Here is a 27,012-nt window from a genome sequence, read left to right on the forward strand (position 1 = left end):
AGAAAAAAAAAAAGTGAAGAGAAATGAGGAAAGGAAGCAAAGGATTTAAGTTACTGAAAGGTACAGTGCTGCACAAACATCCCCTTCATGGGTTTTATTGTCTCTTTTTTTGTTTGCACTTCCATTGAAAGATGGACACTCTACCTTCCTGTAGTTTGTTAACAAAAACTGAAACTGAACTTGACAAGGGATGTGAAAAACAACAAGTAGGGATTCTAGTTTTACATTAGTTGGAAAAGAAAACCAAGTAGAGTTTACCACCTTTGAAAAATTAGAAGGGAAGAAATGTCAACAACAGACATGGAGAAGGCTGAGGTACCCAACAAGTTCTTTGCTTGATTCTTCAATGTTTGTCAGGCTTCCCATACCTATCATGTCTCTGAACTTCTATGCAGGAGCTGGGGGAACAAAGTCCCTCCCCACTGTAAACAAAGTGCAAGTTTGAGACCAACTAATGAGACTGAATGTGTACAGATCTATAGAACCTGATCACATTCATTCCAGGGACCTGAAGGAACTGACACTTGGTTTTCAAGCCACTCTAAACCATATTCAAAAAATGGAAAATGTAAGGTGAAATTCTCTGGTCTGGAAAAAAGGAAATATTATTCCTATTTATAAGAAAGGTAGAAAGGAAGAAAGATCCAGAAACTACAGGCTGGTGAGCCTCACATCTGTGCCTGAAAGATCACGAAGTGAATCCTCTTGGAAGCCACATTAAGGAGAGACAAGGAGACAATCCAAGACATCCAACATGGTTTACCAGGACAGGTGCCTAACCAATCTGGTGGCCTTGAACAATGGAGTGATAGCATTGGTGGACAAAGGAAGGGCAACTGAAGTCATATGCCTGGACTTCTGCAAGGCCCTTGGTATGGTCCCTCACCACATAATTATTTCTAAATTGAAGAGATATGGATTTGGCCTTCCAGAATGTAATGGGAGCTCATAAACAGGAGGGAGACAGACTTTTTATACAGTTTGATAGCGATTGGAAAGGGCTTTAAACTAAAAAAGGGGAGATTTAGGTAAGATATTAGGAGGAAAGATTTTTTACTCAGAGGAAGGCAAGGCACTGGCACAGGTTGCCCAGAGAAGTTCTGGTTGCGCCATCCCTAGAGGTGTTCAAGGCCAGTTGGATGGGGCCCTGGGCAGTCTGATCGAGTAAGTGGAAAGAGGGCAGAAGAAGATGATATTGAAGGTCCCTTCAAAACCAAGCCATTCTATGATTCTATGATTATGATTCTGTGAAAACAAAATGAGCTGAAGTCCTGCCAAAAAAGTAGAGAACTGAACAACCAGACATACTTGCTTCTTCCTCAGCTGTGATGTAACAAGAGGACAAGTGGCAAAGATTGAAATAACCAGAGCATTGACATTGAAACTTCAGGCCACAGAGAAGGCACTACTGAATTTCTTTTCATAATATTCATTACTTTATTACTTAGACTATGCCCTTAACACTTTAGCAGAGTGTGCCTTCATGTTTCATACATATGTAGTCTAATAGTTATAATCTGCAAAATAAAATGGCTAACTTTAAATGCTAGTGGAAAACATAAATGCATTACAAACTATGTTAAATTTCAATTTCACCATATCAATTTTTCTGCTGCTTTTTCCAGTAGAATAATTCACTTCAGTATGAAGAACATGCACTAGCTGAAGATTAGGTTAGGTATTTTACATCTCTTTTGCAAAGCATTTTATTTTTATTTGAAAAAAAAAAAAAAAACAAACAAAACCAAACATATAATGGAGCTATACACAACAGGAAAGGAATTCATAGGCTTTTGATTTTAAGGCATAAACCTCTTAGTCTAAGACATTTCAGAGTTTTAATTCCTTTATGAGCGTATTCTGGGATGATATATTCATAAGAATCCTTTGTTCTGACTTTTATGCCTGTGATTACCACTTCCATCAGAGAGCGAGACTATAAAGCAATTCTCAAGGACTGTGAAGTACACACAATTATTAAAACAACCCTTAGAATTCAGACTTCTCAACTTTATCCTGACACAATTCTTGATGAAGGTTCAGGATGACAACTCTTTGCTTCTGTTCACTCTTTTATTTAAGCCTCACAAAGGTTACATCCAGGGAGGAGGTGATTTTTACTTCCTTATTAGGGGATATATGAAATATGTCAAAACCATGGAGGGAGAGATGCTCTGTAAATGCAAGAAGTAAAAGTGTGAGCCTCACACACACTGTGAAAGATGTGAGAAGTCAGTAAACCAATGAAACTAAAAATTTAGTCATTGTCTTAACTCCAGGTTCAATTCACCTGAGCTAAATGGCTGTTCTTCATAATTAAAGCATCTATTTTTACCATGAAATTCACTGGAGACAATGATTTGTATGCAGGAACTTGTTGAAACAGGAATTTACTGAAGACAGTTTTAAAACCAGAGCATGCTCTGTTCAGATCATTTGAATTCAAATTTCTAACAAGCAATCCTCAGCTCGGAGGGAGGAAATTTTCAGGGACTTAAAACTTTATCTATCCCTGTGCTCTTTCCGTGTTTCAATTATATATGTTGATGCTCTGAGACAGCACCAAAAACTCATAAAACACCACAGCTGCTCTAATTCCTATCTGTCTATCAGATTATAAGTTATTTGAGTCCCAGGTAATCTAATTTACAGGGAATAAAATTACACAGGATATCGAAGTACCCAAAGATATATCCCTGATATTTGAACAGTTTGGAAGTCTCTTAATTTACCTCTGTGATTTTCTTTTGATTATTATTTTTTCAATCAATTACTACAAGATACTCACATTAAGTATTTTCTGAAGTTAATGATTTTTTCATTCAAAAATAAGACTTAAAACAAAAGCCCAGCCTTCTAGAAAAAAACAAAAACAGAAACAAAAACCCTAGAAGCAGCTCAAGATTTATTTTTTCCCCAAAAAAGGTAATGAAATTAGGATTTTTAAAAAAATTATAAATTGTATAATAATGTGGAATGATGATAGTAAAACCATTAATTAAAATGATTTTTTCCTTAATAATAAAATGTATGGCATTATTTGGCTTGAACTATTCAATAGTTCTCAGACTTCTATTGAAAAATAGCTTTCTCCCCTAATAACATTATAAATAAAGGATTCTTACAACTGCAAAAAAAAAATGCTTAAGATACTGCTGCAAAAGCAATAGTCTTTTTAAAAAAATGTTTGTGTATAGCTCCAAAATACACTTAACTATTCCAAATTTATTACCAAAGATGTATGCCTTGCTAATAACATAAAATCTCTCTGCCAATCCATTCAGGAATTTTTTCTGTACTATCAAGTTATTCATCTTTCACACTACTGAACCAAGCCGCATGCTGAAAAAAACGCTATTTGCCTTCTCTGATCCCAGTGATAGGTGTGATTCCCAATCTGCATTACAGAATGACTATTTGTAGTGTTGGATCTGGTAAATAAACTGAAATATTGAACTGTGGGAGCAGGTAGGGAAGTCATAAGGCTAAAAATAAAATGAAATAAAGAGTGGAAATGAGGTATTAACAAAGGGAGAAAGAGGGGGAGAAGATGACAGAAGTAAAGAGGAGATGGAGATAGGACAATTACAAAACCAACCTATCATCTTTGTTTAATTTGAAATGATCGTGGCCTACCTTCTCACCTCAGGAAGAGAGGTGACTTTTTTTACCTACATAGAACTATACATGCGTAATTGAAAGGAAAAAACAGATGTTCAGTTGTGAAGATACCAAAAAATATTACTGTATTCAAAATCTGTTTTTTTTTTTTTTTCCTCCAAATACCACTTCATAACTATCTGTTCTTTTCTGAGAAATTTAATGTCAGAATATACACTTCACTAGCAAACCTACAGACCATCATCAACTCACAAAGCAGTGAGAGCACAAAGGGAAGCAGTAGAATTCCTGTACTTCTTCAGAACTCCTTAATCAGAATGCAGAAAAATTATCTTCAACACTAAAGTGGCTCACACGACCTTTCACTGCTTTTGATCTCTTCTATAGAAACCACAAAAGCTGTTTTCAATATTAATTTGTTCTGGGAGATTATCTGCCCTCTAGAGCCTGTACACTATAGTACTGACATAGGCCATGAAGCAGCAAATGTTAAAACCTGTCAAGACACTACAGAACTCTAGACAGATTTTGAACTACTGCCTGTGGAAACATTATCAGATTATCACAGTACATCTCTATCACCTCATTCTCTATTTTTTATACTTCTCAGTATCTTCCTAACACTATCACCATACGTGTCACAAATACATATATATGTATTACCTCTTTAAAGATACACTGACGCTTAGTAGTGCATATGTAAAGGTAATTAGGAAAAAGGTTCATTCATTGTGAAACTTCAATTAATGCAAAGCTGATTTAATTCAGTTCAAAAAATCTATTACATGAATTACAGTCTCTCTCCAGCTCCCTCCCTTTCAAATTGAAGAGCATTTTCCTTATGGAATATGGAATACATTGGTCAAATTGTCTCCCACACTTTTTTTATTAGTTTTTTGTTTTTCATGGATACTATTAATTAATTAATTAATTATTAAAAGATATTTTTTAAAGTTAAAGTTTATTTTATAGTGCTTCATGGTTACATATTCACAGTCCCAGGAGTCCTAACAAGATGCTGCAACCCAGTTATGGCTACAGAATCAATGTTTTTACAGCATGCACGAGTAAAAATGCAACACGAAAAAAGAAAAAAAACACATGCATTATAAAATCTGATAAGATTTGTATTATAATGTATAACAAAGAGATGTTACAGTTGCCTAGTGTATTCTTGTGCATTGTTTATATGGAAAAAAGAAACTTTTTGTGTTAGGATAAAAGTCAGAATTGTGTTACAGTAGCTCCGTAAAAGCCTTTTAATTGTACAAAACAATTTGTATTAAACCAAGATTCCATATTGCACTGCTGTGTTCTTATGGGAGGAACAGCCATTCGAAATGTTAAAAATTCACTTTTTAAAGCTTTTGGAAACTATATATGCATGCAGTACCCAAATTCCATATCATACCTTATGTTCTTCTACTTGACGCTTTAAGTCCTCTAGATCTGGTCCTAAGGGCTCTGAATCTATCTTCCTTGTCCTTTCCTCTGTTTTCGTTAGCCAGTCAGCTAACTGGGCTAGTTGCTGATTCTGGAGATCCATTAGGATTTTATGTAAACTGTAAAACAAAAAAATAACATCTCAATTTATACATGAAAGAAAACCTGTCTGACCTTTATGCTCTTGATTATCTTTGTTAATATTACAGATTGCAAACTAGATGACAGCTTTGCAAGACTTTCCAATCTCAAAATCTGTTCTTTCCAGAAGACACAAAGAGCATCCTTGGGCATTTTGATTGTTAAACTGATTTTCATGAGGCTAGATGTCAAGCCAGAATAAAGAATATTTTTCAGGCAGGTAAACGAAGATTTGTTGAAATAGTACTGAATTAGGCAATAATTAAATTGAAATTAATTCCTGAGTCCAGGAATTAAAAACAAAACAAAACCCTTAATAACCCTTAATAACTATTAATATAATCCATTTAAAGAACCATGGAACTGGATATATTTCATGTTTTCTCTGAAGTTTTATTCTCTAGCTGCATTTCTATTACAGCTATTCAAAATTTCAAAACATCATTTGGATTCATGAACTTAAAAAAGACATGTACTTCAAAGGTTTCTTCAAATTAAGGATATTACACAAATCACTGAATCTTCATTTATCCAGTGGAGATATTCTCAAAAAACTAAAAGGTATTTTAATAACTCCAAAATGATCTGACCAGAAATCCATAAAAAATAGTTCACATTTCATACTTGACACCTTCAGAAATCCTTTAATCTTGTCTTGCCTAAACAGCATCCGCAACTCATCAAAAACACTTATGAAATAATATGTGAGCTGGGGCTCAGCAAAGGAATTACAAGTAATTATTTCTATTTCCCATCTTCCACAAACTTAGATCCAGTTCACCGTCCTCCATGATATTCAAACACAGAATACTTTTTCACTGAATTGAACCTATTCTAAAAATTGTGGAAATCTCTATAAGGTGGTAAATGGCAGTAAGCTTTCCTCTCCCTAGTTTCATTTATCACTCTGAGATACTTCACAGCAAAGAATTCTGGGGAAAGGTAGGAGGAAGACATGAAAAATTAGGTTGTTTTACTTCACCATGTTAATGCATTACTTGCTGCAACAGTCAAGTATATTCAGTTCATACTGACACAGGGTAAATTCAACTTGTACCGCATTTAAATAAATGCACTGCTGTGCTCCAAAATTCCTCTGATAGTCTGATCTCCCAAATGACTTTTCAAATATTAAGTCCCTTTCACTTTTATAGTATCTGTTATTACTAAATCTTTTAATTTTTGCTGATTGTCTGCACTTGTTTCCCTTGTGCTGTAGCATAGTCTATTTTTAATTTCACTCCCCACTGCAGAGGGCAGAGAGTCCTGTGGTTCTTATCTTCACAAACCATCTCTGTTTGGATTGACAAGTCAGTCTAGTGTTAAAGATGGGATTACAGCAATATGCTCAAAAGATTATTCTTTACAACAAGGTAGAAGATCCTGAAAGTTTAAATTGAGTCTAATAACATACAAATACATTACATGTGATATGAAAGCTGTTTCAGTTCATAAACCATCAGCTGGTGCCCGAATCTGTTGTGACTCAATAGTCAATATTAGCCATCTTTAAATTCACTGCTTCTAAGAAATTTTCTTCTACCTTAACCAAAATTTCATTAAGTTTATCCAATTTTTATTTTTATTTTTTAAATAAGAAATTAAAATTAAACAGTAACACCAGCAACACAGCATTCTCTGTGAAGTTCTCATCTTCTGCTGATTTCATTCATCACTGATTTATGCAAGGTCATAATGGAGAGAAAACACAAAAATCTCAATACTCAGTTAAAAAAAAAAAAAAAAAAAAAAAAAAGAATGGGGAAAGGGGGAGAGGGAAGGAATTACTATGCATTTATTGCAGGAAAATTACCAAAACAAACATAACAATGTTATGTGATTGTTCAAAATTCTAGCTTGCCTTTTAATATTGTATGCAATTCTGGTTGCTTTTATGCCAGAAAGATATTTGCTCAAAGAAGAGCAAAAGAGCAAGATAAATAATCAAAGACACGTATTTATAGCAAGAGTAAGAAAATCTAACTGATATTGACCACGATGAAGTTAGCAGAGACCAGATTAAAACCAACAAAAAGACACCATCCTTCAGAAAAATAGTAGGAAGAAGCCTATGGAATTCACTGCCAAAGGATGCTTTGGATGGCATTAAGTTTACACAGGTCCAAAAAGACATTGAAAAAAAAAAAAAAAAAAAAAGATAAGTTACAAAATGGATACAACTATTTTCATCTCAGTAATCTCTCTCAACTGGAAACAACCTGAAGTCATGGAAGAGCTAAACAGACTGCATAATATAAGACGTGAACAATCAAATCAGTGCAGTGGTTCACAAAACCCACTGCTTGGTGTAGGTGCAACACACTGGTTTGCAGTAGGTGGATACAGCCCAATATTTCCTACCTACAGCAGCAAAAATGAGATGAGAAGATGCTCAGTATATCATGTACCTCCTCTAAAGCTTGTTCTTATCCTGATTAACAAAGATATTCAATCTTTTATAGAAATCACAGATACAAAAGGACTTGCTCTGCAGGTGTACCTAAGAGTTTCTTGCTTAGTACATTTTTCTGAGAGAAGAATTAACAAGCCATCCGAGATCTCAAATTTGGGTGGTTTGTTGCTGCACTTATTTGTATTTATTGTATAGAATGGCTATACTTAGTAATTAACTTCTTAACTATAAAGAAACTGACAGGGACATCCCATTAATTTTAAAGTATCCTGTGGATTTGACTCAGTATGATAGTTGTAAACTTCACCATTGCTTCCTTTTTACAGAAGGATCAGTAAGGGTGCAAAATCCCACAAGGCAAAGTAGAATCCAGTCAGCTGAGTTTGAAGCTGAATTATTGCATTAGACAGGAATTAAAAGACTCCATGTGAAAAAAAAAAAAAAAAAAAAATCTGAGAAAAAGGTATGTGAAAGACAGGTACATAACAGAATTTTCTTAAAGCTGAAGGAATTCAATTCACAAAAATAAAGTCACCTTTAATAAATTTCTTCTTTTAAACACTCCATACAGAGCAAAATAAATTACAGCAGCACAATGACAAGATTTTACTTTATGGACTTTCTTATAATAAATACTACTATGGAAAACAAAATTTCAAAACAAGACACAGAAATGTTAACATTTCTAATTTTAATTAGAATTTTTTAAACATTATTTTTAACATTAAAAGCAATACTTAAAATGTATTTAAGCTTCAGTGTCACTACACGTCAAATTTCAGGTTAAAATAAAAGCACTACAGTTGAATCTTGTTTACAGTGAAAAATGCACAGCTGTTACTCAAGTTCAGGATTGTTCCAGCTAAATTTGATGCATATTAGTTTACCTGGCATATCACTTACTTGCTTTGTTTTTCCATACTTGCAACCCTGAGACTTTCCCATCGAGAATTGAGTAGATTCATTTGTTCTTGAATTTCATTTTCTTCATCATCTGAAAGCCTTCCAATTGTTAAAAGTTGACTTCCAACTTGCAAAACGTTACCAACACGGCCTTGGTGAGCTGTTAATTCCATCATGAAACCCTGACAATAGAAAGAAGATCCTGTTTTAAGTTTAATTCACTGGAAGGGAAGAGCAAACTTTAGGGAAATATCTTCAATTCCACCATATTCCAAACCTGATTTTTCAATTATTTTTTTTTCCCAAACTCTCCTCAAATCTTGTAACACAAAAGAGAAATAAGCGCTTTAACATTTTGCATTCAGTACTGCCTTTAAATTCTACAAATAAAAATTTAAAATAAACAAATACATATATTTGTTTAATATACATCTTTTTTATTTTCTTACAAGATCCAAGTAGATAAATGACCAACAGAAGATGATTATAAATACATACCTCATGGGTATGAAACTGTTCTTTAACAACTTCTACATCACTGGATATATCCCCTTGTGCTTGTAATGCATCTTCAGCAGAGAGAAGCCACGTGAGTACTTCTTCTAAAGCAGTTTGGTAGCTGTCAAGATCCATTTCGGACCTCATCACTGTGGTGGTATATGTTCTTTTTTCAACAGTTTCTAAAAACTGATCAAAAACAGTAATGCAAAGAGAACCTACTCAGACAGTTCTAGAAAGGAATACATAAAATGCCATTTTCTTGTATAATAAAACAGCTTTTTATATAACAATTTGACAGCTAATGCAAGGGATTACATATTAGTATACTTGTTAATTAGCCAAGATAAATTGAGGAAAATAACTAAATTCAGATTAAATGAGATATTTTACACACAAATTCAAATTATCTAGCAAACATTCAGAAAAACTGCAATATTTAAATTGTAGCTGTAGAGTTCTGTTATACTCTTTTGGAACTGAAAGAAATTTATTTTCTACAGCAGCTAGTAAAACTGTATCATCAGAAAGCTGCAAGTTGCATGCTGACACTGCAGTGAAACGAATACATCAATAACAAGTATTTAATAATTACTCTGATCTTAGAAGACAAAACAGAAGCTACAAACATGGCTTGATATAGAAAATATCACCTCATAAATTTATAAAAAAATCTGACAAAGTTTAATTAATTTGCTAGCTAGTCAGTACAAAAGCAAACACATAAAATTATATTTAGGCCTCCATCAAAAAATATATCAAGAAATTTAATGATTTATTAGCATAAATATACTTGAGCAAAGAGAACATTTGGTAGAGCTTTTGAAGCCTTTCACTGTAACTTAGGACAGAAAGTGAAAGTTTAATCCTAGAACTAAAACGGATGTAATGTGATCACTAAAAAGGAATGTGCGCTAGGCTAACTTAACTTCTTCACTGTTTACATGTGAAAAAAGCTACTTAGTAAATAAGGGTACATCATAAAAGCAGGCTTGGAAATCTGATGACCTCAATAATCTGGTTTTAATAAAATAAATAGTGATGCACAGACAATATCAGCACATATTCCTGCTGACAAATCAACATCTGAACTGCATGCAAGTCTAGATTTTTTAGTGTTACATAAATTTCATTAAGAAATAACCCAACCATACTACATCTATGCAGCAAGTTATCTTTTAATTACCTAATTTACTACAGAAAGAGGTAAACTGACCATTGTTCCATCTGTCATCTGACTGAAAATTCTCCATCTGAAAATCTCTCATCCTCTAGATACAACACAGAATGTTCTCTCATGTATGATATCTCTTAAAGCAAACACTTGCTAACTGCTCCTCTACAGAACAAATACTTGGTGTAATTTTCCCTAGTAATTTTGATAAGACTTTTCTCTCATGTTACTGTAAATACTGTATGAAATTGCATTAAAAAATCCCAAACTAGCAAAAAACTACAAAATGGTGCAGATTATCTTCTGCACAACTTTAATAAAATTTTGAGAAATGTAAAAGAGAAAAGCAAACAGTAATATAAATGGATATCAAAGTAGCTTCTTGGCATCTACTCCAATCTATTGTATTCTCTCATTCAAAAAAATTGCAGTTTCCTGACATAAGAAAATCAGAAAAGAGCTAAAGGAAGTATAAGGAAAGGACTGTGCACAATGGCATCAGTAAGCCCTTTATTTGGTGTTGGGAGGCAACAATAAATTTTCCATGTTCCCTGAAATTTTACAGCATCACTGACTGCAGAGAACTGGAATCAGTCATTAGGGAACACAGCAGATAAATGGATGCTTGTTGATGTGTAAACAATTAAAAACAAACAAACAAACAAACAAAAAACATAACAACAACAACAACAACAAAAAAAACCCATATCTGTGGATGACACAAGTTCCTGAATGTTGAGGACTGTGTCACTATAGCATTGTACATTCTTTTCCTCCATGCTTATGGTGATAAGAAGGAGCAATAGCTAGAGAATAACCATCAGACGCAGAAATATTATTAGCCATTTGTTATTCTAGAGCACGCAGTCTATTTCTTTTCAGATCAGAAGCGACAATCTGATGTTGAGCTGTATCTTCACTACTTCTATCAGTGCTTTTTAGCTATATGAAATAACTGAGCATTCTTGCTCATCCTGCATATGGAATGCAAAACAGTGGAAACTCCAATTGTGCTATGCAAACACCGACTAGCAGATGACTATTATTCCTGTAACATTCCCAACATTCCCATTTATAACAAAGATTCCTGTTAGCTCAGCTGTCAATGGAACATTAAACACCATATTAAATATTCACATTCGGAAGTGGACAGGTACTACCACATGCATTGTATTAAAAAAGACAAAAAAAAGTTAACAAAAAGAAGTTAGGTATCTCAGTATGATATTCAGTATAACCCAAGAATAATGAACATTGAAATAATCCACTAGCAACAACTAAAGTCCTGAATTTTATATATAATAATGGTAGACAAATTAGTTTAAAAACAAACTACACCTGCCAGTATCTTTATTTCTGAATTCATATAAAGTCTTTTCAGAATTACTACAATACTGAGAAAAATAGAATTTGATGTTATTGCATATACCACATTAGGACCAAAACCATGGACTTGCTAACAGAGATAGCTACCATGAATGGTTTCCAACCATAATTCTTATGAGAATAAAAAACAATCCGGACAAGCTGAAATTAGACTGTTGTGGTGTATTACTAGGAAAACTATACTTCCAAAAAAACCTGCTCATATGTGCATGCATGCAGTCTCCTTCTTGAATAAAAAACTATTCTTAGTAAGGAATTTAATTATTGCACAAAAGAAAGCTGATTGGGTGCAGTCAAATCAAAACATCCCGTTTGTTTATATAATCCACTGAGTAACAACACATGCATGAAGACACAAATGCTAAGGGGAAATTAAACCAAACAATTCAGATATTTGATGAAAGCTGCCTTACATCCAGCTGGGAATCAGCAAGGCAGCCACATAGCCACTTTGGAAGTGTTTTGGAAAATTAACTAGTCTTTTTTTTTGTATGGAAAACACGGGGTTGACCTAGAAGGAAAAAACAAACAAACAAACAAAAAAAAACTTTGAACACAAAGGTAGTCCTCTAGGACCTTTTTTTTTTTTTTTTTTTTTTTTTTTTGGCCAATGAACATAGACGTATCCTATGTGTATAAAAATATGGGAATGTGAGTTTTTATATATTTCACCATTTTCTGCTGGGGAGACTAGGGGCTGTCAAGAGTGTAGGACCCTCAGGAACATTTCGCTTCAAATTAAAATATAAAAAGAGAAAACAAAAAGCACTTGATCTTCTGAAACTGGAAAAATAAGGCTTGCTTGGCAGCTGTCTGAATTAATTCACAGTGATTAAATGATGAGCTTCCAGCTGCTTCAGGGTGAGAAAGCAAGAAGAGTGATGGTTGCTCACCTACCATTATATTATATTCCCAAAGGAAGGAGAAGATTCGCACGTGCTAGTAAATTTTCCAAGAATTTTTGTATTATTAACTAAGACTCCTTATGAGTTTCAGAAATTACTTAGTTTCTGGAAGCAGTTTTACAGTAAATACTTAGGATCTATTGTAGTACTCTTATTTACATTACATCTTTCTTCGTTTCAAATCTGCCTTTGTCTCACTGTATGATATGAATCTAGCTCAACACTTTTAAATTCAGAGGCATCAAATGTTAAAGAAACATTTCTTTTTAACAAATGCAATTTTATATTCAGTGTAGTTTTCTCCTTTGGAAAAACCGCCTTTGCAGAATTACAGCCTCAGAAAATAGCATGCAATTTGACCATCTAATCACAGTTCCTACCAGGAAAGACAGATATCACTGCTTATCCCATCAGTTGTGCAAGGTTTCTCATTACAAAATCATATTTCATGTCTTTAAAATTGTAAAATTATAACTGTTCAGACTGAAATGTTCTTCACAATAATAAAGACTATGATAATATCATAGGATGGTTCAGTCATTTTTGGTCATAAAACTGATATATTGTCCAGGTCACTTGTTACTACACCATTAACTACTTCCCCATTATAAATGAGGCTGGTATTTTCAGTTTATTCAGGATTCTAGTAATTTCTTTGCAAGTGGAAATATCTTTGATCAGGAAGGGGCTCTTTTTGCCATTCATATGAAAATTCACTCAAGATTCACTTATCAAAAATCTGAAAAACTGCAGTTTTTGCTCGCTCATTTGAGGCACCCTACATTATAGCAGCAGATTTCTTTAGTGAATCCATTTACACTGAAGATGGTTCCATCTGGATGAATCTCCCTCTCCTTGCAACTGGCAATTTTCACATGTAGTAGACTTGTAAGTCCACTGCAACTGAACAAGTCAAAGGCAGGCAGCATGAATCTAAATGTATTACAGATGAAAGAAAATGCTGAAAATATTGTCTGGAAATGGTAAAAGAAAATGCTTTTATTTAACCACTCAACCACTCCCACAGATACAGCTGGTACACACAAAGTCTGGAAAAGCCACAGACTTCCCTGGCTACAGACAATTGTGCATAACTCTAGAAGTATGCTCAAGTCAACTGAAAACTAGTGAAAATCTTGAAACAAATTGTATGAGATGACTAAGGGAAGAGACTAAGACTAGGTAAGAAAAAGAATAACTAAGAATTGTTAAAACAGTATAAGAGTTAAGAAATAGGAACTGAGACAGTCAGCTACCTGGAATAATCCAATTTTCTCACAATTGGAAGCTTTTTAGTTTTACATGTATGGTCAAATAAATCATTCAAAAAAAGGATTTCATCCCTTCATTTACTTGTTTTCTTCAACATACCTATACCTGAAAAAACAGAACAGTTTTTGTTACAAGCTCTTTGACTCACTTTTCACAAAACCTACTTAAACATACATGCTATTTATTCTTTTAAATTTATCAGAAAACATTTCAGCCTTTTCCATTTTCTAATTATATTGAGATTTTTGTTCTATGAAATGTATCCCTGTTTGAAGTATTATTGACGACAAGATGCACAGTACTTTCTTCAAAGAATGGCCCTTCTTCAAACAATTAAGAATTATGACTCTAAACAGTAAGATGACTTGATATAGATGTGTTAAATGAACTGACTGTGATTGAACTGAATTAATTCACCATACACCTATAAGAAAATTAAGATTTCTTGCTATGAAAATGTCACCATTTCTCATCACTTCCCTATTCCAATCCAAGAAGAAGCCAAATTCTAATGAGATGTATATTTCAGGTGCTGTTACTTTGTACAGTAGAATGTCATGTCATCACGTTTCTAAAGAACATGTAAGTGTACTCTTCACATAAAGAAAGGTAAAAATTTCACAGCAGAATAAACTTGCAGTATTAATTAATGAATCTTGACAAAATTATCTGATAGAAAGTAGAAGCAGGGTTCTGAAAGTACATGACAGATATAGAAATCTGGGTCTGTTCTCACTACTTGATAGATAGTGTTACCAACGGGGTGAATATCTATAGGTAATTTTATCCATTGATGATTATTATTCCACACTAAAATCTGAGTTGTGATTGTTGTGTGACAAAGAATCCAAGATGGAAGAGAAAATGTAATAATGTAAATTTTTATTTTTTTTTATTTTTAAAACTGTGAATTCATAACCTAATAAGGTCTTCAGTCACTTTAACATAGACTGTTCTGACAAAGACCTTTTAAATGCTCTATGTTCTTAATTAAAATGTATTTTAAATACTTCCATAAGCAGAAAGGCCATTACGATGGATAACAGAAAACCAGGATAGAGATAAGTTAATTCTATCTTAGCCAAAATAAATACAAGTGAGTTACCCAAAAAAGCACCAAATAGTCTCTTAATGTATTGTATTGGAATTGACAAACAAATGCAGACTTTATTCCTTTTCTCTTTGTTGAAAGAGAAATGGAGAAACATATATCAAAACTATTTTGCTTAATTGTCATTGGAGATTTCAAGAATAAGACTACGGATACAAGGGCCAAGAGTTAAAAGTTTAAAAAAAAAGATAAAAAAAAAAAAATCAGGGTTCTCTTCATTTTCATATACACTTCACTGTGAATTCTACAGCTTTCTACTTCAAACAGCCATGAAAATATAATTTGATGCTTATTTCTCCATCATTCTGGTGAAAATATTAGACTTCTTTCCACTACCCTGTTTAGTTGACATTTCTGCTTTGTTTTATATTCTCTCTCCCTCCTGCTACTTAACTGGTATTATGTTACATCTATTGGTGTTACATAAAATCTTTGTGGTGAAATGGACAACGGAACTGAGTGCAACCTCAGCAATCTGCTGATGGCACCAAGTTGAGTGGTGAAGTTGATGCACTGGAGGGAAGAGATGCAATTCAAAGAGATCTTGATAGACTTGAGAGGTGGGCCTCTATGAAACACGTGCAGCTCAATAAGGCCAAACGCGAGGTCATGCACCTTGGTCGGGCCAATCCCAAACATGAATTCAGGCTGGCCAGAGAAAGAATTGAGTGCAGCCCTGTTCAGAAGAACTTGGAGTTTTTGGTGGATGAAAAGTTTGATGCTAACCAAGAGTGTGTGCTTGCAGCCTAGAAAGTCAGCTGGTTCTAAGGCTGCATAAAAAGAAATGTGACCAGCAGGTCAGTGGAGATTCTTCTCACCCTCTACTCCGGAGTCCTCACCAATAATACTGAATCCAGGTATGAGGCCCCCAGCATAAGGATAGGAACCTGTTAGAGTGAGTCCAGAGAAGAGACAAGATGTTCAGAGTACTGGAGCACTGTTCCTATGAAGACAGGCTTTGAGAATTTAGATGGTTCCAGACAGAGAAGAGAAAACTCCAGGGAGAAATTCTAGAGGCCTTCCAGGACATAAAGGAGGCATACAGAAAAGATGAGGAACGACTCTTTATCACGGAGTGTAGCAACAGGACAAGGAGTAACAACAGTTTTGAACTAAAAGAGGATAGACTTAGGTTAGAAATTACAAATAAATTCTTCCCTCTGGGATTGGTAAAACACTGGAACAGGTTGCCAAGAGAAGCTGGGAATACACTACCTTTGAAGTTTTCAAGGCCAGGTTGAATAGGGCACTGAGCAGATCAGTATAGTGGAGATTAGATGGAGGAAATTGGAAACTATATAAAAAATGTAGTTGAAAACAGAAACATTTTCAAATCTGTGAGCCACATATGCAGTGGAGCCAAGCACCAAAGGTAGCTTTACATGTAAGCCTGCTGTGCCTCAGAGTTCATTTTTCAGATTTTGCAATTGCTATACACTTCCAAGGAATTTTATAATAATAGTAAGATTTACAAATCATGTAAATAGTTCTTAAACAGGTGAGGGCACTTTGGGCAATTTTTATTAACAGATGGAACTGCTAATGTTGAACTTGTTTTTTTTTCCCCATAGAGTACACTATATCTCACAAAAAAATGCTTGTCCCATAAGAGCTGCGGATCAAAAAAGAAAGTATCACTATTAATGTCTAGAGAAGTTGCAGAAAGTCAAATCAAATGAATTAGCTCACAGATCTAAACTCAAATTCATTGAATGCACCAACTGGTAACAAAATCACATTTTCCATCTTCAGAAGATGAATGAAACATGAATTATTGCTGAATGACAGCATAGAAGTTACATTAAAAGGAAGAAATAAATGGTTTTAAGATATACGTGTGTGTGTGTGTGCATTCATTTATAAATATCTGAAAAAGCATTGACTATCATGTCAGTATACTTCTGTATAGCACAGTATAATCCTTAAGCTCAAAATTCAAGTTACTGAATGTATGGTCATAGAGAAACATAAAAAGCTAGAAGTCACAAAATATAAAGGCTGGAAGATGAAATAAGCTGCAAACAGAAAATTTTATCATACTTTCTTTGCAAACTGCAAGCATATGAATCTTAATTGACCAGTAATCTGCACTGCATTTAACTCTATTTGCTGTGAGTTTTAACTAGCAAAAGCAATAAATTACAAAATATAATTTGCAAATATAAATTGCAAAATTTAAGTCAATGATTACCTCAAATATTTTATTCACAGAAATTAATTCTGCTATTATTTTGGGCTACCAATCCATGATAATTCTCCTCAGGATTTTCATCAAAGATCATTTGGTCTTTAGAATAAGAATATGTAACTCAAAACTCTTTTTATATATTCATAGTACAGTACTAAAAAGCTTCAATAGCAAGAGCAATTAACCAAAAAATGATACATCTATAACATGACTCTTTTAAGAAATATTTGGGACAAGAGCCAATTAGTGGATATACTAATTAGTTTCTCTGAAGTTGAGGACAGAGGCTTGGAGATTTTAGAGTATTAAAAATTGTGAAATCATAGTTGGGAGACTTTATTTAAAAAGTTGGTTTTGCACAGTCATCTAAAATCTTAGTCAAATTGCCTTGAATAGGCTGAATACTCTGTTCATGGCTTTTATGTGCTTTACCCTCATTAGACTTAACTCTTCCTAAATGCATTTTTGCTTATATTAAACTTAAAGAGGTTTTCCATTTTCAACAGAAATCATGTCAAAGAATATATTTTTAATTTAAAATTACAAGCTAACAAAAAAGCTGTTCCATAAGTGGATTAAGTAATTTAATATTTCTTACCAATTCTGTAGTATGACTGCCTAACTTGTCTCAACATGTTCTGAATGATAAATCTAAAGCTGAAAATGAGATAAAATGATAGCTGTTCAACTCACTACAGGGTTTTCTTTCCTCCTCTGAATGCGCAGCCCCACATTTTTAAGTTCAGTAATCATATCAAATTTATTACTAATAATTTTAATAGATATAAAAAAACGGAACATACAAGTATTTCTAGACATAAGAAAAGCACATAAAAATACTGCTAAACATTTATAAAGACAAGCATCTAGATGAAAGAACGGGATAAAAATCCACTCAGTACAGCTAACTATTAAGATACCATAGAATCAGATAATTTTTTTTGAATTGGAAGGGACTCTTAAAGGTCACCAACTCTTCTGTAATGGACAGGGACACCTACAGCTACATCCAGGTGCTCGGAGCCCATCCAGCCTGACCTTGAAGGTTTCCAAGGACAGATCTTCAAACACCCATCTGTGGCTCCAGAAATTTCAGAGCCATAGATCAGAGGAGAGTAAGTGAAAACACGCTAATATTTCAGTACATGTAATCAATCTTACTTATTTTCTTGTTCCTATGTATCCATTGTTAGTCATATCTGAGAACAGGATACAATGCTGAAAAAAAATATGTCTCTTTTTTCTGAATACTCAAAGCTAGTTTGTTGTCACACAGACCTATTATAGAGACTGTCAAATTTAACTGGAGGTGTACGAAAGCAGAAACGTAGGACAGTTTCATGCTATACTTTAGGTATTTGTAAGACTTCCTGCAAAAATGAAGAATTAAACATGCTTAGATTACTACCAGTTATTTTTTCTGAAGCTATTTATTAACAGACTTCACCTCCCACATCTCCCAATTATATCCTGTCACAATTGTTTTCCTCTCAGAGTAAAGAGACAAAAAAAAAAAAAATCTTTTATAATTGAAACAGAATTTAATCACAGCAATTTCAGTTAGTCACTGTAATAAAATTTTGCACAGTAAATTTATATTTGAAAACTAGGATTTTGGGGTAGCAGAAGCACCTTAATTAGCACTCAAATAATCTGTATTTTATAGGTCAAGGGTTTTTTGTGTTGTTTTTTTTTTTTTTTCAGCTATACATATTTGCACATGCATTTTTGTGCCAAAATAACCTGAATACTGACCTAGGAAAGATATGAAAGAAATACCTGATCTATGAAAGAAGTACTGTCTCATAATTGCTATTTAGGTGATAAAATGTTTCCCCTGTGTGTATGTATATGCATATTTTAATATATACATATGTAGCATAATGAATTAATTCACTTAATTAATATTCAGAATGCATGTGTCCTGTTTTCTTCCTAAGTGGTGTTTACACTAGGTCAAAGACTTATGTATCTCTTGAATTGTCCTGACAGCAAGGAGCTGGGGGCACACCAGGAGTTGGACAGGGACAGAACCGGGACAGCTAGATCAAACTGATCAGCTCCTTTATCACATGGTGTTGTGCTGAACAATAAAACTGGGGAGAGATGGCTGAGTAGGGGGTTGCTACTCAGGGACCGCTTGGGCATTGGTTGGCAGGTGGTGAACTTGGTAACAGAGGCATATGAGATACAGCCAATCTTATTTTTAAGATCGCATTTCTACTATTCACAATATTTTCACATGTAATTCAGGTGGGAAAAGCTATGCAGTCATGTAGTTCTCTGCTGGTTATCAAACTCAGTGTCTTTAGGAATAGATAATATGTTGTATAATCTCTCTATGTTTATTCCACTGTGAAATTCAAACTCAACAAGTTACTCTGAGTAAATTAATACTAAGTACTAGAAATGCAGTTCCTATAATGGTACTAATAGCATAATTCAGCCTCCATTCAGTTATTCATTTCTGCTAGCTTATTTTTTGTGCACGCTATTTTAATAAATGCTGGTAGTGAAAAACAAATATATTTGGAAAATTAATGTGTTCTGTTTAAAACAAATTGTTATAGTTACTGTTTTATATTGGATTGGTTATATTAGATACGTACACTGTTATCAACAACTTCACATTCGAGAGACTCAGTGGTACAGGATTAGCTCAAATTAACATTTTTGAGTTTTGTGTATCCTTCCTATCCTATGGTACGCCTTCAAATGGAAGCAATTAAAAAAAACCCTAAGAAATGGATTCCTATTCAATATAAGATAAATAAAAAATGCCTAATATGGCAATATTATTTTATAGGCCAAAACTTCATTTTAGAGGTGAATGCTTCCACTCACACTCATGAGGTTTCTAATTTTGCAATAGATTTTGACAACAGATTGAATTTATGTAACAGACTCTTTAGAAACAAAACCAAACAGTTGTTCTATTACAGTACATCTTAGAAAGAACATCGTACTGTGTGCCTTTCAAAAAACTACAGATGAAACGTAAAACATGTTGAAAGCATCTAAAAATAACAAACAAAAAAATAAAGCATAGAGAGTGTTACAGAAAGAATGCACAGTTCTCGTTCAAAAATTCTAATAATATAGACAGAGAATGACTTACGCAATCTTGCTATGTTTCTAACTGTAAGAAAAAAATAATTCCAATCAAGTATCCCTTTTGTTCTTTGATATTACAAACCATATGGAGGTGAATTATTCAGATTTATTAGATCAACGCTGAGTATACAATGGATACATTTATACTACAGCATTTTTAAATTTCTCAATAATACACTATCCTTAAAAAGCGAGCAAGGCACAGGCTAGTAACTCTCATGGGACACACCACACTGCAAGAATATAGCAAACCGAGAGTCTAAACCACTAGGAATCTCATGGCAAAGTTTGCCAAAAGAACTGTGAGAAAGTAAACTCAGATTCCGTTTCTAATGCAGTTATAGAAATCTTCCAAGTTATCTACTGTATTAATGAATTAATGATAGAGAAAGTAAAGTACAGTATCTCTGTAAAGTACATAGGACAAAACAGAGAACATATGGAAAAATATTTTATTATACTTCAGTAGAACAGGAGTAATGACTGCATGGTTAGAAATTTCCCACAACTGAATGCTACACTGAGGCCTAAGATGAAGTCTCTGATTCCTACGTCTCAAAGGAAACCATTAAGTGCTGGGCAATACAGTCCACATTGGCCCTACTGAATACCAAATTATTTAAATTCAAATCTACTGATGTTTATCAGTCTAAGTGCTAAAAGTAATCCTAAACATTAACACTGTACTTCAAATATCAGAGAAAAAGAAATACTAACTTTTGTCAGAAGAAAAACATCTATAAGATATCAAAATACAATGGGTTTGATCTTCCTTAATCTAAGGAATCCAAGGCAAGCAGAATCATATTTGGCTTTTAAAACAGTCTTGACAAAAGTGTTATTAACACTGGCACCAATCTCCATAGATAGATCTATATTTTTTTTATCCCAATTCATAAAGTTTTCAACATTATTTTTTTCAGTATATTAAAATCATTTTCTAGGTACTTCAGTGTTTGATTTTATTTTTTCCCTTGGTACTTGAACTCATTTAAGACAGTATCATACACATGCTATGGAGTTCAGGCAGAGGAGAGCAAGTAAGAAGACAGTGAGATGAGTTTTGCCTGGGATCAATATTTGAAACTGCCCTGACAAAACATTATCTGAAAAAAAACAGAAAGGAAAAATACTGTTCTGCTCGGTCAGGTGTTCAATGAAATTAACTGATGTCGCATATAAAAGTTTCTTATAAACAGAACAAAACCTGAAGGGGAATTTTAAATTGATATTTTGATATTTTTGATATTTTTGACTCTTTCTTGCCATTAGCAGAACTACTAGCCATGTTTAGTAACAACTTTTAAAAAGGCTTAACTTCAACTAAAAGTGGCCAAACAGAGACCAAATAAGATGGCAATGGGTGAACTGGTTGGCAGAAAATATTTTCTTTGAATCTGAGAAGCATCAGCCACAGTTAAGCAAAATTAGACTTCTCTGGCCAAAATTTGTGTAACTAAAATAGTAGGCCTTACAGAGAAGTATGTTTCTAAGCGACAAATTATGAGCTCAAACGATGGATTTTAATGCAACTGCATGCATGTTGTGAACCTTCACAACATATTAGTATTAGTAAGAAGAGGAGCAATAAGCGGAAAGGAAAGCAAATGGAAATGTGACACAGAAGTGATAAGGTCATAAGGCAAAAGATGTTGACAGATGATGGTGTAACAGGATGCTGATAAAACAGCCTAATGCTCTAAGCATTCAGAAATTTAAAACACCAAGAACACACAATACTTTAGTGTGATTGATTTCAAAGGTCTGATGCTGCTACTTGCAATAACAACTGAAGTAGAAAAACTTTCACAAAGAATGTTAAGAAAGGATTCTATTCTTTTCTAGAATAGAAAGGGATTTATTTCGAGCTGTTTTTCTCCAATAGCCTTAAAATTTCAGTGAAGGCAGCTACTAAGAAACAGAGACATTGAAGGGGTGCTCTACTTGAGTTATGAAATTTTCTACATGCATTAAATGTTGATTTTACTTTATACTGAAGAAATAATGAGCTTCTACAGAAATAAATCTGCATGCCCTACAGAAATAAATTTGACTGGAAATTGTACAGGCATTTGCAAAATCAATAAGGGTACCCCAAAATCATAATATAGCTGAAGTATAATGTAGCTGGCAGAAAATTGGAAGGGAAATGAAAACTGAAAGGAATATTTGACTTAGTTAAAATAGATGAGATTATTAAGGTATATAAGCTTCAGATACTGAGAGCAAAAATTATCAATTACAATTTTACCAGGATTATAAACTTCCTGTAAATTAGATGACTGCTGTTCTTTAATCTATACATAGCTAGAGGCAGAAAAAAAGAAAGTCATTACCACTGATTAAGAATTGTATAAACTGAAATAGAATATTAATTGGTACTACTTGTAATACAACTTTATTTTTATGATAATTATACAGTCAGGTGTTTTTTCACCTAGGACTTTAAAACAAATCCTTTGTTAATACTTGTTTACCCTCCAGCATAATATGGCCCAGTACCCGTTAGGTCTTCAGATTCTGTCAAATTGGCAGAATTTAAATGCTGTAATAATAGCTATTGCAGAAGTATAACAGACTTCCAATATAATATATAATATAAATAATATATAATAAATATATAAATATACTAAGTAATAATAAATTAAAGGAATATAATATACCTCCAAACTCAGAAAAAAGGAAATCTGAGGACTGTGATGAAAGGTGAGGACTAAATGACAAAAAAAATTTTGTAATAGATCTTAGTAGTTTTTGAAGCATTGACTTCAAAATGTTACATGAGCTTGTACATTACAATTGAGGAGTTGGAACGTTGACAAAAATAAGTCACAACAAAACTGGCTCAAGGAAAAAAAAACGCTATTATGACTTCTCTTTCTTCTGAATTATCAGTTTAGTACCTAAACACAAGAAATCAGTCATATCAACTTTAAACATCTTATTTAAATAAATGACATTTTCAGTTACCATTGCAACACATTCAATGTTAGTATAACAAGGCTCATGCAGATGTGCACAGTTTTATTTTCCTGGAATACTTACAGGAAGTTATCCAGTAAAATATCTGTCACATGAAGAGTAGATTCAAAAGCAGTGTTCAAAATTAAAATGTAAATTTGAAATATATTTTTAGAGTTTAAACAGCATACTCACACTGCAGTGTCAAATGCAGATTTTTTTTTTCTTCTTTCCACAATAATGAAAGTAAAGCACAATATTTGGCTCTCACATTTGTCAAAAGTTATAAAATCTCAATATTGAAAGTTTTATGATGAGGACTGGTTGAAACAAATAAGATTAAACTACTGAAGCTAAGTAAGAATAAAAGTAAGTAAATAAAAACAATACAAAAATCAAAGAATCCCTACCTGAAATGTTGATGTGGTGCCATTTTTTATTAAAATGATCAGCTATTATCATTTCATAATACAGGACATTTAAGCAATATTAAATTTAATGTTTTCTTTCTCTCTCTTTTTTTTATAATCCAATCTGAGACACAAGTTTAATAACAATGAGATGCCAAATACGTGTTTGGTTTGTTCTTTTAGTAGTCTTTAAAGTCAACATACGTACTATTTACAAAAATGACTAAGGGAAAAAGATTAGAATTCTAAAACAGCTTCAGTGTTTGAATATTCTTCAACCCCAGCAATCAGCATAACATCTCTTGCCGGCCATGCTGAAATTTACCAAAAAAAAAAAAAACACTAGACAGATGCTAAAAAACAAACAAACAAACAAAAAACGACTGAGAAAAGTGGCTTGTCAAGATCAGATATAAGCAAAATGCACAAGCTTTCACTCCAGCCACAAGCTTAACAGAACAATGTTAAAAATAAAGATTAAAAAAAAAAAAAAGCAATATTGACAGACCTGTGGAGGAACCTGCCTCCTTTTTTGGTCAGGGGGTATGACATACGCAGTTTGTGCATATGCATAACTTTTGAACCGTGGTTTAGGAGAAGGTGAAGGTCTCGGGGGTATATTGACTGTGATCTATGAAGAAGAAATCAGAGGTGGAAAGAACAGCTATATGGATATGAAAATATTTTAGAAGTAAAGCAATTATTTTAAAAGTAAATGCAGAAAGGGCATAAGCAGTTTTATCTGTCAAGGACAGTGTCAATATTTTGCTGTTAAAACTGGGATAGTATTAAACCTGACATTTCTCCTCAAAAGGTAGAAAATCTCAGGACTCAATACAAGCAGAATATGAACACAAATTGAAAATTCTCTACAAATAACTGGGAATAGCTAAAAAACAACAACAACAAACATTTGATCTTCTAGCAAATCCTGAATAAACAAAGCTAATACTCATTTGCTTGTACTGAGCATCCCAAAAAATAGAGATTAAATTCAGAACAAGCACACCAGGCCTAAAATCCATAGAACACTTTCAGCTGATGATTTCAGTCACAAACATAACTGGAATAGGTAGAATAATTAACTCCAGGGATTACTTGAGCTTTCTGAGCAGTGAACTGTGAGGTGAGAACAAATAGTCTTAAAATGCAAGTCAGTATAAAAGAAATGCCAAAAGAAAAATAAAAGTAATTAAAAATGTGTCATGAATGTGGAAAAATAGCAGCAGCTGTAAAAGGCAAAATAGGCTCTAACATATCTGTGTTTAGAATGTAAAACTTTCTCCAGGTTTTGTGTTCCTTCACCTAGCATACTTTGACAGCCAAAATATCCAGTGCTATAGAAGGGAACTGCAAAGCACATAGTTCTTCAGAAGTTAGTTGAAACAGCCAGGTACAATGTGAAAAACAGTACAAAAGTACTGAAAGGGACTTTTTTACTTTCCATTGGCAACTAACATCAAACTTCTGGGGTAAGTAAGGGAAATTGAAGAAGCAAGATGAAAGCAGAAAAGAACAGTGACAACTCACCTCTTGTGAAAAATGCTGTTGATGTACTTGTGTGTGCTCTTCTCTAGTGATCCTTGAGTGCCGAGGCAGCATTTCCACCTCCCTGATGGCCTCCATAGTGACTTGCTGTGGCAGAACTTGGAAGAGGGAAGTCACGTACATTAAGATGGACTTCTTATCTGGACAGGCAGTTGCAACGTCTGAAAGGCAAATTAACATGCATCATTTCAGTTTCCATATTAGACAATGTGCATGAGAAAATAGCTAATCAACTTCATAAAAAGTTTATAGCCTAATGAGTGATCTATTGTCCATGTGAGTTCTCTAGAGACTAATTAGAACCTCACAATTAGTTCCAAAACTGCAGACCAAACTTGCATACCAATAAGAAAAAGCCAAAGTTTAAATGGTAATTTTGTTTTCTCATTCAACATGAACTTTCCTCCTACATTCTTTTATTGAAAATGCACATGGTATGCAATTTGACAGCATGATCCTCATTAAACAGGACTACATGTAGGAAAAGCTACATTTTCTTGCACTATATAAATACTGCAGGAAAAGAAAAAAAGAATAATATTTTCAGAGTCATGCTTTGTACATTTTCTTAATATTATTTAATCATTGGAAGCAACAGTTACATAGGGGAAAAAAATCATATTGTGAATGAGTTCACTCAAAGCAACGATTCCAACCCCTAAAAATAACAACATACATTTCTAAGGAACATTGAATTCAGTCATTTTAATAATGTACATATATATGTATATATATATAATTGAAAGAGTTTCATCTTGACTCAACATTTCACCTCCTACGCTTTGTCTAGAAAATCAAAGTGTAAAAAGACTGGTGGACATGAAATTTAGTATTAAGTCCATACACGTTTCACATAAGAGCTAGCAGAAACCAGGAGCTCTGAGTTTTTACTGTCCATGTTGCATAGAGAGGTTGTGGAGTATCATCCTTGGAGATCTTCAAAAGTTGCTGGGACTTGGGCCTGGACTGGACAACCTACTCTGGGCATCCCTTCAGATGCCCCTTCCAACCTAAATCATTATGTAATTCTGTTAAATCAACTCTGGCTTAATCAAGATTTCAGTAAAGGAAAAAAGAACACAGCTATTAATATACTCTGGCAGACTCAGTAATGCTAGAAGGTGGCATTTCCTTTTCCCTTCTGTCCTTTTGAGAGAACAGAATGTTTCCCATAAATCTGGGAACGGAGACAAAACATGTGGCTCAACAGATATGTCCTATTAATGCTTTTAGTTTGAATTTCTGTCTTACCTCCATACCTTTGCTTAATAAATTATGACAGAGAGCTAGAAATTTAATTCTACAGAAACAACTTAATGAAAACAGCCTCAGTTCCCTCCCCACTCCCTTCCACATGCACACCATGTTTTATCTCAGTATTATCACAGTATATACAATTTTCTCATTTAAAAATGTACATCACTTATCCAACTGAAATCACTACAGCTTTGTCTTCACATGCTTCACTAGAAATATTCTAGTTTTGTCTTGTCTTCTCATTAATATTTTAAACAAACAACATTTACTTCTCCTAGGTGTCTACTCATAATTGATGTTTACATGAATATCCATGTCGTTATAAATACATGGATGTACTCTGAAAGAGAACAAGCATTTATGCCAGTGATTTTTCCATTTGTTGTTCAATATTTTCCTTTTTAAACTCTTTTGGTAACCAAACAGGTAAATACCTTATAAAAAGAAACCTTAATAAATTATAAATACAATGTATTTATCTACAAATACCTCACAAAATAAATAAATATCTTATAAACAATAACTTACGTGCCAAAAACTGTTCACCCATTCTATCTGACAGATAAAAAGCAGCTGTCAGACTCCATATGGTAAATAGGAAAAAATATTTAATCACAACAAATAGATAAACAACCATTGGTGTAAATTATGGAATTTCAATCTTAAA

General features: G+C 33.5%; 1 protein-coding gene across 16 annotated transcripts in view; it reads right to left on the reverse strand.

Moving 5' to 3' along the window:
- Nucleotides 1-27,012, reverse strand: part of DMD (dystrophin) — a 1,043,395-nt gene that overhangs the window by 693,624 nt on the left and 322,759 nt on the right. For 14 of the 16 annotated variants that reach the window (XM_052674157.1, XM_052674152.1, XM_052674148.1 and 11 more), the window contains exons 8-12: nucleotides 25,071-25,249; nucleotides 24,049-24,171; nucleotides 9,020-9,208; nucleotides 8,522-8,703; nucleotides 5,033-5,183 (exon numbers count right to left, since the gene is read on the reverse strand). The exons of 1 other annotated variant lie outside the window; for it this stretch is intronic. In XM_052674157.1, coding sequence (XP_052530117.1) covers nucleotides 5,033-5,183; nucleotides 8,522-8,703; nucleotides 9,020-9,208; nucleotides 24,049-24,171; nucleotides 25,071-25,249 — 824 coding nt within the window. The remainder of the gene's footprint in view (nucleotides 1-5,032; nucleotides 5,184-8,521; nucleotides 8,704-9,019; nucleotides 9,209-24,048; nucleotides 24,172-25,070; nucleotides 25,250-27,012) is intronic. One more of the 16 variants, XM_052674156.1, reaches the window with a different exon arrangement.

This window comes from Tympanuchus pallidicinctus, unplaced genomic scaffold (assembly GCF_026119805.1).
Source record: "Tympanuchus pallidicinctus isolate F22 unplaced genomic scaffold, pur_lepc_1.0 scaffold14, whole genome shotgun sequence".
NCBI classification, from domain to species: domain Eukaryota; kingdom Metazoa; phylum Chordata; class Aves; order Galliformes; family Phasianidae; genus Tympanuchus; species Tympanuchus pallidicinctus.